General features: G+C 40.7%; 1 protein-coding gene across 1 annotated transcript in view; it reads left to right on the top strand.

Moving 5' to 3' along the window:
• Positions 1–13,651, top strand: part of tenm4 (teneurin transmembrane protein 4) — a 231,648-nt gene that overhangs the window by 195,991 nt on the left and 22,006 nt on the right. Inside the window, 3 exon segments of the mRNA XM_058744934.1 lie at positions 6,953–7,517; positions 7,520–7,829; positions 11,945–12,117. Coding sequence (XP_058600917.1) covers positions 6,953–7,517; positions 7,520–7,829; positions 11,945–12,117 — 1,048 coding nt within the window.

The following is a 13,651-nucleotide window of genomic DNA, read 5'->3' on the forward strand; positions in this document are numbered from 1 at the left end:
CCGCTGGGGCTGCTTCATATGAGACCGCTTCAACACTGGCTCCATGGCCGAGTCCCGAGGTGGGCGTGGCAACGCGGCACTCACCGGGTCCGAGTCACACCGGCCTGCCGCCAAACCTTCACGCTGTGGTCAGACCTCTCGTTTCTCCGGTGGTTGCTGTGGTTTACACGGATGCCTCCACCACCGGCCGGGGGGCCACGTTCGACGGGCATGCAGTGTCGGGGGTTTGGACGGGCCCCCAACTGCACTGGCACATCAATTGCCTAGAGTTGCTGGCAGTACGCCTGGCCTTGAATCGTCTCAAGAGGCGCTTACGAGGCAAGCACGTGCTCGTCCGCATGGACAACACTGCGACCGTTGCGTACATCAACCGACAAGGTGGTCTGCGCTCCCGTCGCATGTTGCAACTCGCCCGCCACCTCCTCCTCTGGAGTCAGAAGCATCTGAGGTCGCTTCGGGCCATTCACATTCCGAGCTGCGCTCCCCGGAGAGTGGAGATTCCATCCCCAGACGGTCCAGCTGATTTGGAGACTTTTCGGACTCGCTCAGGTAGACCTGTTTGCTTCTCTAGAGACCTCTCATTGCCAGTTGTTTTACTCCCTGACCAAGGGAACACTCGGCACGGACGCACTGGCACACAGCTGGCCGCGGGGCCTTCACAAGTATGCGTTTCCCCCAGTGAGCCTTCTCGCACAGACACTGTGCAAGATCAGGGAGGACGAGGAGCAGGTCCTGCTCGTGGCGCCATACTGGCCCACTCGGGCTTGGTTCCCGGAACTGATGCTCCTTGTGACAGCCCCTCCTTGGCAGATTCCTCTGAGGAAGGATCTACTGACTCAGAGACGGGGCACCTTATGGCACCCGCGTCCAGACCTCTGGAAACTTCATGTCTGGTCCCTGGACGAGACGTGGAGGTTCTAGGTGACCTACCCCAGGAGGTAGTTGACACCATCACTTCGGCGAGAGCGCCATCTACAAGACATGCTTACGCCTTGAAGTGGAACCTGTTCGTCGAATGGTGTTCTTCTTACCAAGAAGACCCCGGAAGTACCCGATCAGAGTCGTGCTGTCCTTCTTGCAGCAAGGGTTGGAGCGAAGGCTGTCTCCCTCCACCCTTAAAGTCTATGTGGCTGCGATTGCTGCTAACCACGACCCCGTGGAAGGGAAGTCGGTGGGGAAGCATGACTTGGTCATCAGGTTCCTTAGGGGGGTGACAAGGTTAAATCCCCCACGGCCCCCCTCTATATCCTCTTGGGACCTGTCTCTAGTGCTCAGAGCACTACAGCAGGGCCCATTCGAGCCTTTGCAGACAGTCGAGCTGAAGTTTCTTTCAATGAAGACTCTGCTTCTGCTTGCATTGGCCTCCATCAAGAGGGTAGGGGACCTGCACGCATTTTCGGTCGACGATTCGTGCCTAGAGTTTGGGCCAGCGGACGCCCAGATAACCCTGAGGCCCCGGCCTGGCTATGTGCCCAAGGTTCCCACTACTCCCTTCAGGGACCAGGTGGTGAGCCTGCAAGCGCTGCCCTCGGAGGAGGCAGACCCAGCCTTATCTTTGCTTTGTCCCGTCCGGGCATTGAGATGCTATGTTGACAGGACGCAAAGCTTCAGGACCTCAGACCAGCTCTTTGTTTGTCACGGAGGCCGGCAGAAGGGGAATGCCGTCTCTAAGCAGATGATGGCCCACTGGATAGTGGACGCCATCACCCTGGCTTATCAGGCACAGGGTGTGCCCTGCCCGTTCAGGTTGAGAACTCACTCTACTAGAGGTGTTGCATCCTCCTGGGCGCTGGCTCGTGGCGTCTCGCTGGCAGACATTTGTAGAGCTGAGGGCTGGGCGACCCCTAACACGTTCGCTAGATTATATGGCCTCCGTGTGGAACCGCATTCCTCCTCTGTTCTCACCTCAAAAAGGTAGAAGCACTGAGAGGCCCCGGTTTCGGGTCGGCTTGCTAAAACTGCTCCAGAGAGTCCGTTGGTAGACCCTGTCGAGCTTCTCCGTCCCCTCGGTAGCCAGATGTGGCGGAATGTCTGGCGCCAGGCCCTCACTCGATGAATCCGTGAGAACCGGTAGAGGGCTGGGTTCCATATGTAGAGACCTAATTGGATCCCATATGTGTAAGTCCACGGTATAGCCTCAGAGCCCGTGTTTCCCCGGCAGACTTCCTGCCATTACCCAAGAGGCTACAGTCACCTCTAATCTTCCATATTCACCTAAATGGTTGTTATATGTGTAAGTGCTTCTGAACCTCCTTTGGTGAAGGTTTGGCTTCCGCAGTGTTCCTGTTCCGAGTGGAACGGGTATGTTTTCCCAGTGTTATCCAGTCTTACTGAATGGGTAGTGCCATAGCAACAGTAGCTGGTCTTCTTGTGGTGACCCCTAACCTACGCCAAAAAGTAGGGGCGCAGGAGGCTTCCACAAGACACTGGAAGGGGCAGTATCCGTGGCCCATTGGTAGGAATCCCAATTCGTCGGTCACCCGACGTGACTCTGTGTCACGTCCCGTCGCCACGGCTGCTGTACCACTGCTGAGTGGCCGGGTCACCAGCTCGGCTCCTCAGCGAAAACCTAAATATGTGCTGTAACCTGCTGCCTACTTATACTCACGCTGTGATCAGCGGCAGCTGGATGCAATAATCGCATGCCAATGTGCATTGGCTCGTTTAGTTACACTCGTAGTGGATTTGTCTCTCTAAGCGAGATCCCAATTCGTCGGTCACCCGACGTGACGTCTCCGTTCCCTCCTTCAGGGAACGAGGGTTACATACGTAACCGAGACGTTATATATTTTGGGAAGGGAGTCCTTCCCAAATCATATTTGGGACTACTTGACATTAAAAGCTTTGAAAAGCCTTGGTTTAGACTCTGAGTTTGCCCTTAAGATGTTTATTAGATTTGTACACACATATTGCACTTAAAACCAAATGCAATGCTTTCCAGATTATGTTCTTTCACTGACTTCTCGATAAGGTACTGGGTAACTTTTCTCGTTCTTTCAGTGATTGTTTTAAATTGGAATTTGGTTTCGGGTTAAAGCCTGTCCATCACCAACTCCACTGCTCTACCGCTCCATGATGTGTCTTATTATATTAATCCATCTGCCATGATAAGAAATCTCGATATCATATCATGTCATGTGTGTGTGTGTGTGTGTGTGTGTGTTGTAGGTTTCAGCTCGGGGGAGATATCGCTGACCGATATCGAACAGTACATGGTGACTCAGTTAGGCAGTGAGAGTCTTCTTTCTTCGGGTCTTACTGTGACTTAATCGTATCTTAAAATCAATGTGTGGTGCTACTTAAGCCATGGCAGAGGCTGTGGCCAATAGATTACTGCAGACCAGCGTCCAGGAGGCAGTTTGATATAGATCAGCTCAGGGTGCGGGCATCATTTCCAGGAATGAGGGCAGAATGGTGTATTGAGTGCTATGTTTTATGTTGTTGAGGACTTATCGGACAGTCCAGGATCTTCAGGATACTGAAATCCTTACACTTGTGAGATCAGCTATAATATGGCTTGCCCCTACTTTTAAAAAAAAAAAAATTTACAGTTTCTAGTTCCGCAGGGCCATTGCAGTTTTGAGTTTTTATCTAATCCATTTTGTTATCTGATGCATTCCTAATTATCTAGGTTTTTGTTTGCATGAAATACCAGAATGTATGGAAGTGCCTCCACTTTGGGCAATTTTTTTATTTATTTATTTATTTATTTTTTTGTTGTTGTAATGTCAGTTTTAGTTGTTGTTTTGTAATTTTTGTAATTTAGTAACTTCTGTTTTTTTGTTTGTTTGTTTGTTTCTTTAATTAATGGACAAAAAATGTAACATTCTGCATTATGGTATTATATGGCATTATTACAGCATAATTCTGTTTGAAAAGCACAATGCTGTACTTATTGTTGTATTATGCGTGCTGTTTCACATATGCAGCTTTTAAGAAATAGTAAGCACTTTGTATTCTGTAGCCATCTACTTCATAGAGAAATATTACCCATAACTCCTCACCCAGAGTTTTCCAGGTATTTTGAATTATCAAGTAGTATCAAGAAGTATTAAGTTTTAATGCTAAATTATGCTCTTTAATATTAAGTGACTGTCAGAGTCTGTAAAATGAAGTTTGTAGCCATTTTTTTTTTCGTTTAAATGCCACATCTGCTGGCTTGAGTCTCTGATGAAAATGTCAGCATAATGTTTTTCAGTCTCTTCAATTATAAACAGTTACATTTAGGAATCTATTATGAGAAAGACAGCGAACTTTGAAGGCAGATTTGAATGCATTACATTAATCATGCTATTTACGTATCTTTTCTCACTTCTCCATAAAAACCAACATGTCCCAGTCAATGGCTACAGATTAGTTTGTGACTTTTATGTAATACTTTTAATATTAAGCTCAGCTTGGTAGCTTTTTGTCTATTCTCAGAGTGCATTAAAAGCATCTTTTAATCAGCCAGCCTTGTTAGCATGCCAAGAACACTATTGAAATAAGACACTTCATACTCGGCCCCTAAGAGAGCGATTACGGTCCCCTAGTGAAGAGAGGGTCTGTGCAAATTCACCAGATTCAATCTTTTCTATGTTAAAAGCCTGCTACATTATTTTCAGAACAATAAGTCATAATTTAGACAGCCAAGCAGGAGGCAGCGGGTCTTGTTTGATACGTGTGCCTCGTTTTGTTTCAAAGGGTCCTGTTCCCCTGCTGCAGTCGCTTTCCATTATGAAATTAATAAGCCAAAGCTAGAAAAAGACATCCGTGTGGAGGGGTAACAGATACAGTGCAAGTATGGTGTTTTGGGAGTCCGTGGTTTAATCTGATCTTTTGACTCACTTTTTCTCTCCTGCTTCTCTTTCTTATCACCATTTCAACCTCTCTTTTTTAACTTTCATGTTTATCAGATAAAGCAGCCTCAACTCAAGAACTGTTTGTCTTCTGCGGCAATTGTGACCTATTCAAACTTTTTTCATTTTTTTTTCATCGTATTTGCTTTTCCATTATTAATGTAGCATCTGGCATTTCAGTTTTCACTTCCTCCTCTGTAGAAAAAAGTGCAATGTAACTATTTCTTTGAAATAAAAGTTTCTGCCAACATCAGTGTCTCTGTCAAACAGAGTATTTAAAAGAAACTTTACAATAGGCAACAGAGACTGTGTCTGTAATGGATGAAGTCGCTTAAAAAAAACAGATCACAATTTATCCATTTTTAAACTTATCAAAATTTAATTTAAAAATCTAAATTTTAAAAGTAAAAAAATTATTGGTGTACAAACCATCATCATCATCAACTTAAATAAAACATACCATAAGGAGTACTTAATCAAGAAATATGTTATGGCATGTTTTATTATTATTATTATTATTATTAAAACATAAAGAGGATGATTTTTACACCAATAGCAAATATTGCTGAATTAAATATTTTGATCTTTTTTTTTTTATTCAGTCTTTTGTCAAAAGCAAATGTTGGATTTAATTATTATTATTATTATTATTATTATTTTATTTTATTTTTTATTTTGTTATTGTTTAATGTAAGAAATAAAGTTGAATTCGTTTGTGTTTGGACTTTTTTTTTTTCTTTCTTTCTTTTTTTTTTTTACCTTCTCTGTAGTTATTTGAGAACCTGCTTGTCTTCCCATTGGCAACTGTTTTTTTTTTTTTTTTTTTTTCAAACCTAACAAATAAAATATATTTTTAATGTGGCATTATAACAGTGTATTTTTCCCCTGTCTCCCATAGGTGCGTCTAGAATGGCCCACTGATCTGGCCGTGAGCCCAATGGACAATTCACTTTATGTTCTGGACAACAACGTAGTCCTGCAGATCTCAGAGAACCATCAGGTGAGGATTGTAGCGGGAAGGCCAATGCACTGCCAGGTACCCGGCCTGGATCACTTCCTAGTCAGCAAAATCGCCATCCACGCCACCTTGGAATCCGCCAACGCTCTTGCCGTCTCCCACAACGGTTTGCTTTACATCTCTGAGTCAGATGAGAAGAAGATCAACCGAGTCCGTCAGGTCTCAACCAATGGGGAGATCTCTCTGGTCGCTGGGGCCCCCAGTGGCTGCGACTGCAAGAACGACGCTAACTGCGACTGCTACTCGGGCGACGACGGCTACGCCAAAGACGCCAAGCTAAACGCACCCTCCTCATTGGCGGTTTCACCTGATGGAGAACTCTTCATCGCCGACCTGGGTAACATCGCATCCGATATGTCAGGAGGAACAAAGCGTTCCTCAACCCGCTCAACATGTATGAGGTTTCCTCGCCCATCGATGACGAACTCTACCTGTTTGACGTGAACGGGAGTCACATTTACACTCAGAGCCTGACCACTGGAGACTACCTGTACAACTTCACCTACTCTGGCGAAGGTGACCTGAGCAGCATCATCGACAAGAATAAGAACAAAGTTACCATTCGTAGAGACACAACGGGATTGCCGCTCTGGCTGATGGGTCCTGATGGCCAGACGTTCTGGTTCACTATTGGAACTAATAATGCACTGAAGAGTGTTGCTGCCCAGGGTCAAGAGCTTGCCATGATGACTTATCATGGAAGCTCAGCTCTGCTGGCCACAAAAAGCAATGAAGATGGATGGACTACTTTCTACGAGTGAGTATACTTTCTACTTTCTGTTTAATGTTTTCTGTACTAAAGGCTGATCATTTTCCATTGCACATTGAGTGTAGAATACGTCATACTGCAAAGAAGCTATTTTTATTTATTTTTATTTTTATTTTGTTATTGTTTAATGTAAGAAATAAAGTTGAATTCGTTTGTGTTTGGACTTTTTTTTTCTTTCTTTTTTTTTTTACCTTCTCTGTAGTTATTTGAGAACCTGCTTGTCTTCCCATTGGCAACTGTTTTTTTTTTTTTTTTTTCAAACCTAACAAATAAAATATATTTTTAATGTGGCATTATAACAGTGTATTTTTCCCCTGTCTCCCATAGGTGCGTCTAGAATGGCCCACTGATCTGGCCGTGAGCCCAATGGACAATTCACTTTATGTTCTGGACAACAACGTAGTCCTGCAGATCTCAGAGAACCATCAGGTGAGGATTGTAGCGGGAAGGCCAATGCACTGCCAGGTACCCGGCCTGGATCACTTCCTAGTCAGCAAAATCGCCATCCACGCCACCTTGGAATCCGCCAACGCTCTTGCCGTCTCCCACAACGGTTTGCTTTACATCTCTGAGTCAGATGAGAAGAAGATCAACCGAGTCCGTCAGGTCTCAACCAATGGGGAGATCTCTCTGGTCGCTGGGGCCCCCAGTGGCTGCGACTGCAAGAACGACGCTAACTGCGACTGCTACTCGGGCGACGACGGCTACGCCAAAGACGCCAAGCTAAACGCACCCTCCTCATTGGCGGTTTCACCTGATGGAGAACTCTTCATCGCCGACCTGGGTAACATACGCATCCGATATGTCAGGAGGAACAAAGCGTTCCTCAACCCGCTCAACATGTATGAGGTTTCCTCGCCCATCGATGACGAACTCTACCTGTTTGACGTGAACGGAGTCACATTTACACTCAGAGCCTGACCACTGGAGACTACCTGTACAACTTCACCTACTCTGGCGAAGGTGACCTGAGCAGCATCATCGACAAGAATAAGAACAAAGTTACCATTCGTAGAGACACAACGGGATTGCCGCTCTGGCTGATGGGTCCTGATGGCCAGACGTTCTGGTTCACTATTGGAACTAATAATGCACTGAAGAGTGTTGCTGCCCAGGGTCAAGAGCTTGCCATGATGACTTATCATGGAAGCTCAGCTCTGCTGGCCACAAAAAGCAATGAAGATGGATGGACTACTTTCTACGAGTGAGTATACTTTCTACTTTCTGTTTAATGTTTTCTGTACTAAAGGCTGATCATTTTCCATTGCACATTGAGTGTAGAATACGTCATACTGCAAAGAAGCTATTTTTATTTATTTTTTTATTATTATTATTATTATTTTCAGATTTAGCTCAGGCAAGATGTAACATTTGTGTGAAGCATTTATAACACAATTTTTAATATTAATAATAAGGTTTTTATATACACAAATAAAATATGTACCTTTACACTAAATAAGTGTATATGATGTAAAATGTTAATATTCTTACACATCTTAAAAGTAATTATTATTTAATATTATCTTAATATAATTTATTTATGTAATTATTAAATATGATTAGCAGATAGATAGATAGAGGTATATGTAATATATTGTTTAGTTTTAACATTAATGTTTTGATTTTTAAAGTTTTATTATATTTACATATAATATACAAATAAAATATACATTTACATCATACATATGTACAATATATGATGTAAATGTTGATATATATATAATGTTGATCTTATCATCTTAAAATTGTTTCATGAAAATTATTTATTTTTAACTTGAATATTTTTGAAATTGTAATATTACATATAACACACAAATAAAAGATAATGTACATCAGTATGTTTATAATGTAAATGTTGATAATCTTATTTTGAAATTATTTTCTATTGTTATTGTATTGTATAAATGATTTATATTTAACATTTAACATTATATTTCAATTTTTTAAATTATATAAATGTACATGTAGTACACAAAAATAGATATAATTTACATGTATGTTATGTAAATATTCATAATCTTACATAATCTTAAATTATTATAATTAGTGTAATAATAATAATAATAATGATATAATAATAATGATTATTATTATTATTATTATTAAATTTAAAATGTATATTTTATTTCTTTATTAATATTAAATGTTTAGGGGTAATTACTACATTTAAAACTGTGACATCCTTTTCAATGCCCATAAATTTTTCACAATATTTGTTATACTTATTCAAGCTATATCTTAAAAAGACAAATCCATTTTTGGCTGCATACTGAGTTTCACATTCATCACTGCTGCATACTTCACAGTGAGCTTCACTCGACTACTGGAAGCTAAATTTACTCTTGCTCAGCGTAAATTGCAAAGGTCTTGGTTGGCTGTGGGTCATGTTACTGTAGATACAGTCAAGAGTTCACAAGGTCTCTGTGGTTTATTGGACTTCAGTCATCTGCTGTAAGGTAATTGGTTTCAGGAGTATCTCCGACAGCGTTGTTTTTAGAGTCCCTGCTTCTGCAGTTCAGGCACTCATTTTCTTTTCACATTTACACAATCTAACCTTTAATACTTATTTTGATTATATGAATAAAAAAAGTAAAATATTTGTATTATGTATACCAGAATATAAATTGCTCAGTGTCAGCCAATGTCCCATAGGGGCACAGATGTTAAGTTCCATCTCTGTTTTTACCTATGGTGTATATAAGGCTGAATTTTGCATTTAGTTATCATTTGTTTTGATCAACCAGGCATTGTTATTCTGTGTAGTCACCGGTGGCACAAGCACACTAGCTAATGTAAGACAACAGCTATTCGTCTTAAGTTTTCTATTTTGTTCCAATTACCAATTAAAATGTTAGTTTTGCCTGTAGGCACACTATTTTTTTTTTTTTTTTTGGTCCTCCCAAACAGTAAATCCATCCTGTAGCCCCTGTAACTGATTCCAGATCAACTAAAAAGTAAACGTTTTTCTAGAGAAAATGATTTTGACTCGGCCCTGTATAACAACAGAAAATGTGTTTGCTTTAATACTCATGTAGCATATTCATTAGCATTACATGACTGTACAGGCAAAACTAATTTAAAACTACTTCACACACATTTAATGCGTGTACTTTTTATTTTAATGTGCAAATGCTGCATATTTGATAAGGCACAGTAAATGGTTGTTGATAACCAGCCGTAAGTGGCATTGCCTCAAGCATTGAAGAAAGTTCAGTTTTTCGTCCTTTGTTTCAGTCCCATGCTGTCATATCATTTATTTAATCGCAATAATTGCAATTAGCGAGAGAGAAAAAACAATAATTAACATCAGGAATAGTTGCTCTGTTGTTTTTTTCCTTCCTAAGCAATTAGATCCGTCCATTCCCTCTGGCAACACGAGGTCGTCTTTTGTGATAAAGAATGCTTGGTTGTTGTTTTTTCCCCCCTCTTTTTTGTAATTTGTAATTTGATATTTTATTTTACATAATTAACTTTGAAGGTCAAGCTGCCATCTGAGGGTCAAAGTCACTGTTTTCCTGCACTAAAACAGAGCAGCCTAAACAATTTATCTGCACGCTCCAAAGTGTGGCAGATGCGGTTTATCATCTCTGCCACCTGAATTCATTAAGTCCCTGTGAAGCGTGTTTGCCTGCAGACGTTACATCGGCCAGGACTCGTGCAGAAACTGTACAGCAAGCAGTGCACGCATAACAAAGACTTCTGCTACGATGTGGGTCTATTCAGCTCTGGAGGAAACGTTTTTTTCATGTCAGTCATATGACCACAAAGGGTCTCAGACAGATCTAGACATTCACACTGTTGTTTACGAATGCTTTCTTCCCCCCGCTGTATTTGTGTCCTGTAATGTGAACAGCAGCCGTGACTCAGTGGTACATCTCGACCAATACTTCAATCCAAGGGTGCTTTGAGGCGGTCAGTTTTCCATGACTACAATAGACTGTTGCTCTAAAAAGGAGATGTTTGGTTACCGAGATGAATCAGTCTGCACTTACTCCACACTCGGCCTGCTGAGAGAGCTCTCACGTGGAGGCTGGCAAATAAAAAATATAGGGAGGAAAGGAACAAAGTAGGAGAAGAAAACAGGATAATTCAGTTTGCTTGCCAGAGAACAGAACAAAACCGTTGTGGGTCGACTGCAGTCATTCACTCCTCTATTTAGTTGCCAGCCCCTAACCTCTTTTCTCTGCCTCCAGAAAAAAACAGAGCAGCAAAAATGATACGATGAAAAGAGTTTTGGATGGGGAATAAAGAGGCTGATAAGAAACGTATCACAGAAGCTTTCCTCTTTATTACCTCTACAAATGAAAACATAGGAGACACATTTTGTTCTTTATATACACTGATTTTTCTTTAGTGTGTAGAGCCTGTGAAGTCGGTACTATAGATGGTCCAAGCGCCTGTGTGATAAGGAAATCTTGGATTCAAATCCTAAAGATATTGCATGGAAGTCATAGAAAATAAAATAAGTATCCACCAAATCAAATATGTTTTCTTGGAAGATCTTCGTGTTTGTTGGTTTCTTTCACAGACTACTCGCTGCTGTCACATCTAGTTGGACGAAAGATCTGTCTGCAAGAGTACTGCTCTACACTCAGTTCTTTCTCCCAGTGAAATTGTCATATTGCACTTTATTTTCAGAACCAAGCAATTTCAGATTGCCCAATGAATTTGACTCTGTACAGCTGCTCTACAGTGATAGTTGGTTTGAAGCTCAAACTAGTCGTGTTATTAAGGGATAGTTCACGTCATTTTCTCACCCTTTCTTTCTTCTGTGGAACACAAAAGAAGACTCTTGAAGACAAAATTGGGACCCAAACAGTTAATTCTCAAAATATAATCTTGTTTTCCACAGAAGAAAGTCATGAAGGCTTGGAATGACATAAGGGCTAGAAAATAATGATTTTCATTTAACTTCACAAGCCACGAGGGCCACATTCAAATGCCTGTTGGGAAAATTGAGCTTGTATAAGTTCTTCATGCTGTTGCTTAACAATTAAGGTCAGTTTTGTTGCAGAGATTGAAGTTGAAGTGTTATTTTTGTGCTACTTTCATAATCATACCGAACTAGAACAATAATGATGTCTGCCACAGTGGTAAACCGTTTCAAAAATCGAGAAAGGACCTTCAGCCCTTTTCCATTATTTTCCAAAATATTTTGTTTTGCGACATTTTTCTTAGGCCGTTCTCTTGCTTGTACAGCTCACTTTGACAGTCCCTTATTAAAAAGCCAGACCTGCATTTGATTGAAATCCACAGTTGGTCTCATTAAAGACAAGTTGAGCCATCTTTTTTCACACTCTGTTCTCTCCATCTCCACAGGTATGACAACTATGGGCGGCTGACAAACGTGACTTACCCCACGGGCAGGGTGAGCAGTTACCGCACTGATTCAGACAGTACTGTGCGGGTGCAAACCGAGGGCTCCAACAAAGAGGACATCACGGTCACCACCAACCTCTCGGCCTCTGGAACCTTCTACACGCTCATGCAAGGTAAGAATATCTGCAAAGCAATGCACATTGAACACATCCTAGGGGACAATTTTTGGGAATTGGGTAAAGGATTAGCCTAGGACATCGAGGTCCTAGGCTGGGACCTAGATACTATAATTAGCCTACACTCTCAGAAATAAAGGTACAAAAGCTGTCACTGGGGCGGTAACTTTTCAAAAGGTACACTTTTGTACCTACTAGGTTCAAATAAGTACACTTTAAGTACTAATAAGGTACCAAAATGGACCTTTTAGGTACAAACATGTACCTTTTGAAAAGGTACCGCCCCAGTGACAGCTTTTGTACCTTTATTTCTGAGAGTGTAGACACTATAAATTCAGTACATTTCAAGGGTTAGTTCACAAAAATGAAATTCTGCCATCATTTACTCGCCTTCATGTCGTTCCAAACCTGTATGATGTGACCACTCTTGGTAAACTCCAAAATTGAAAAAATAAAAAATAAAATAAATCATAATGAAAGTAGTTAGGCTTCTGAAGCCATTCAGTGGCTGTTGAATCAAGAACTGTTGAATCATTAAGTAACTGAACTGAACTCAAGAACTGGATAAAATAATGAAATGTATTTTTAAGCTAGTTCTTTTTAATTAATCATTTGTTCGTGTTCACAAATCAGACTGAATGATTTGTGCGTGAATCGAAGTAATCAGTTTCTCAAGCTTACTCTGAATTGAATGATTCAGTCCTAGCGGTGCATGAGTCAACAGCTCATTAGAGGGGAAGATTTTTAGTGAATAATGGATTAGTGAATAATGATTTTTTTTATTCAGCAATGATCAGTTAAATACACTAAAATTACTGACATCTGTAATGTAATAGAATATCTTTTTTAAATAAATGCAGCTTTAAAAAAAAAAATCATGAAGCATCATGACCATTTTCAATTAATACGCATAAGAAGAAATGTTTCTTGAGCACCAAATTAGCAAATTAGAATAATTTCTGAAGGATCATGTGTAATGACTGCTGAAAATTCAGCTTTGACATTTTTTTATATTTTATATTTATTATAACAGTTCACAATTCACTATATTACTGTTTCAGGCTGTATTTCTGATCAAATGAATGCAGTCTTGGTGAGCCTAAGAGACTTCTATCAAAAACATAACATTTTGAGGTGTATATTTCTGTCTGTATATGGCTTTAGAAGACTTATAGTGTTCAAGAGACTTTTTTATGGTCATATTTGGTCACTAAGAAGATTCTTCCAAATATCACATTATACAAAATATTACATTAAGAACACTTGGAAACGACATGAGGGTGAATAAATAAAGGAAACAAAGGAACTGTTTCTGTCACCCAAAAGCAATTACTTTCTTTGTTCTCTTATATACTAGAAACTTAGTAGCTGTACATAAAGTAAAATAACTGTGAGGCAAAATTGATATGTTTGTGGGAAGCAAACAAGCCTCTTCTTCGTGAAATCAATAGAGGCATGAGTGTTTGTATTTTCTCTAAAATACAAACACCGCCCACTCATGAAGACAGAAGTCCAGATTGATTTCCTGTCC

This window comes from Onychostoma macrolepis, chromosome 15 (genome assembly GCF_012432095.1).
Source record: "Onychostoma macrolepis isolate SWU-2019 chromosome 15, ASM1243209v1, whole genome shotgun sequence".
NCBI classification, from domain to species: Eukaryota; Metazoa; Chordata; class Actinopteri; order Cypriniformes; family Cyprinidae; genus Onychostoma; species Onychostoma macrolepis.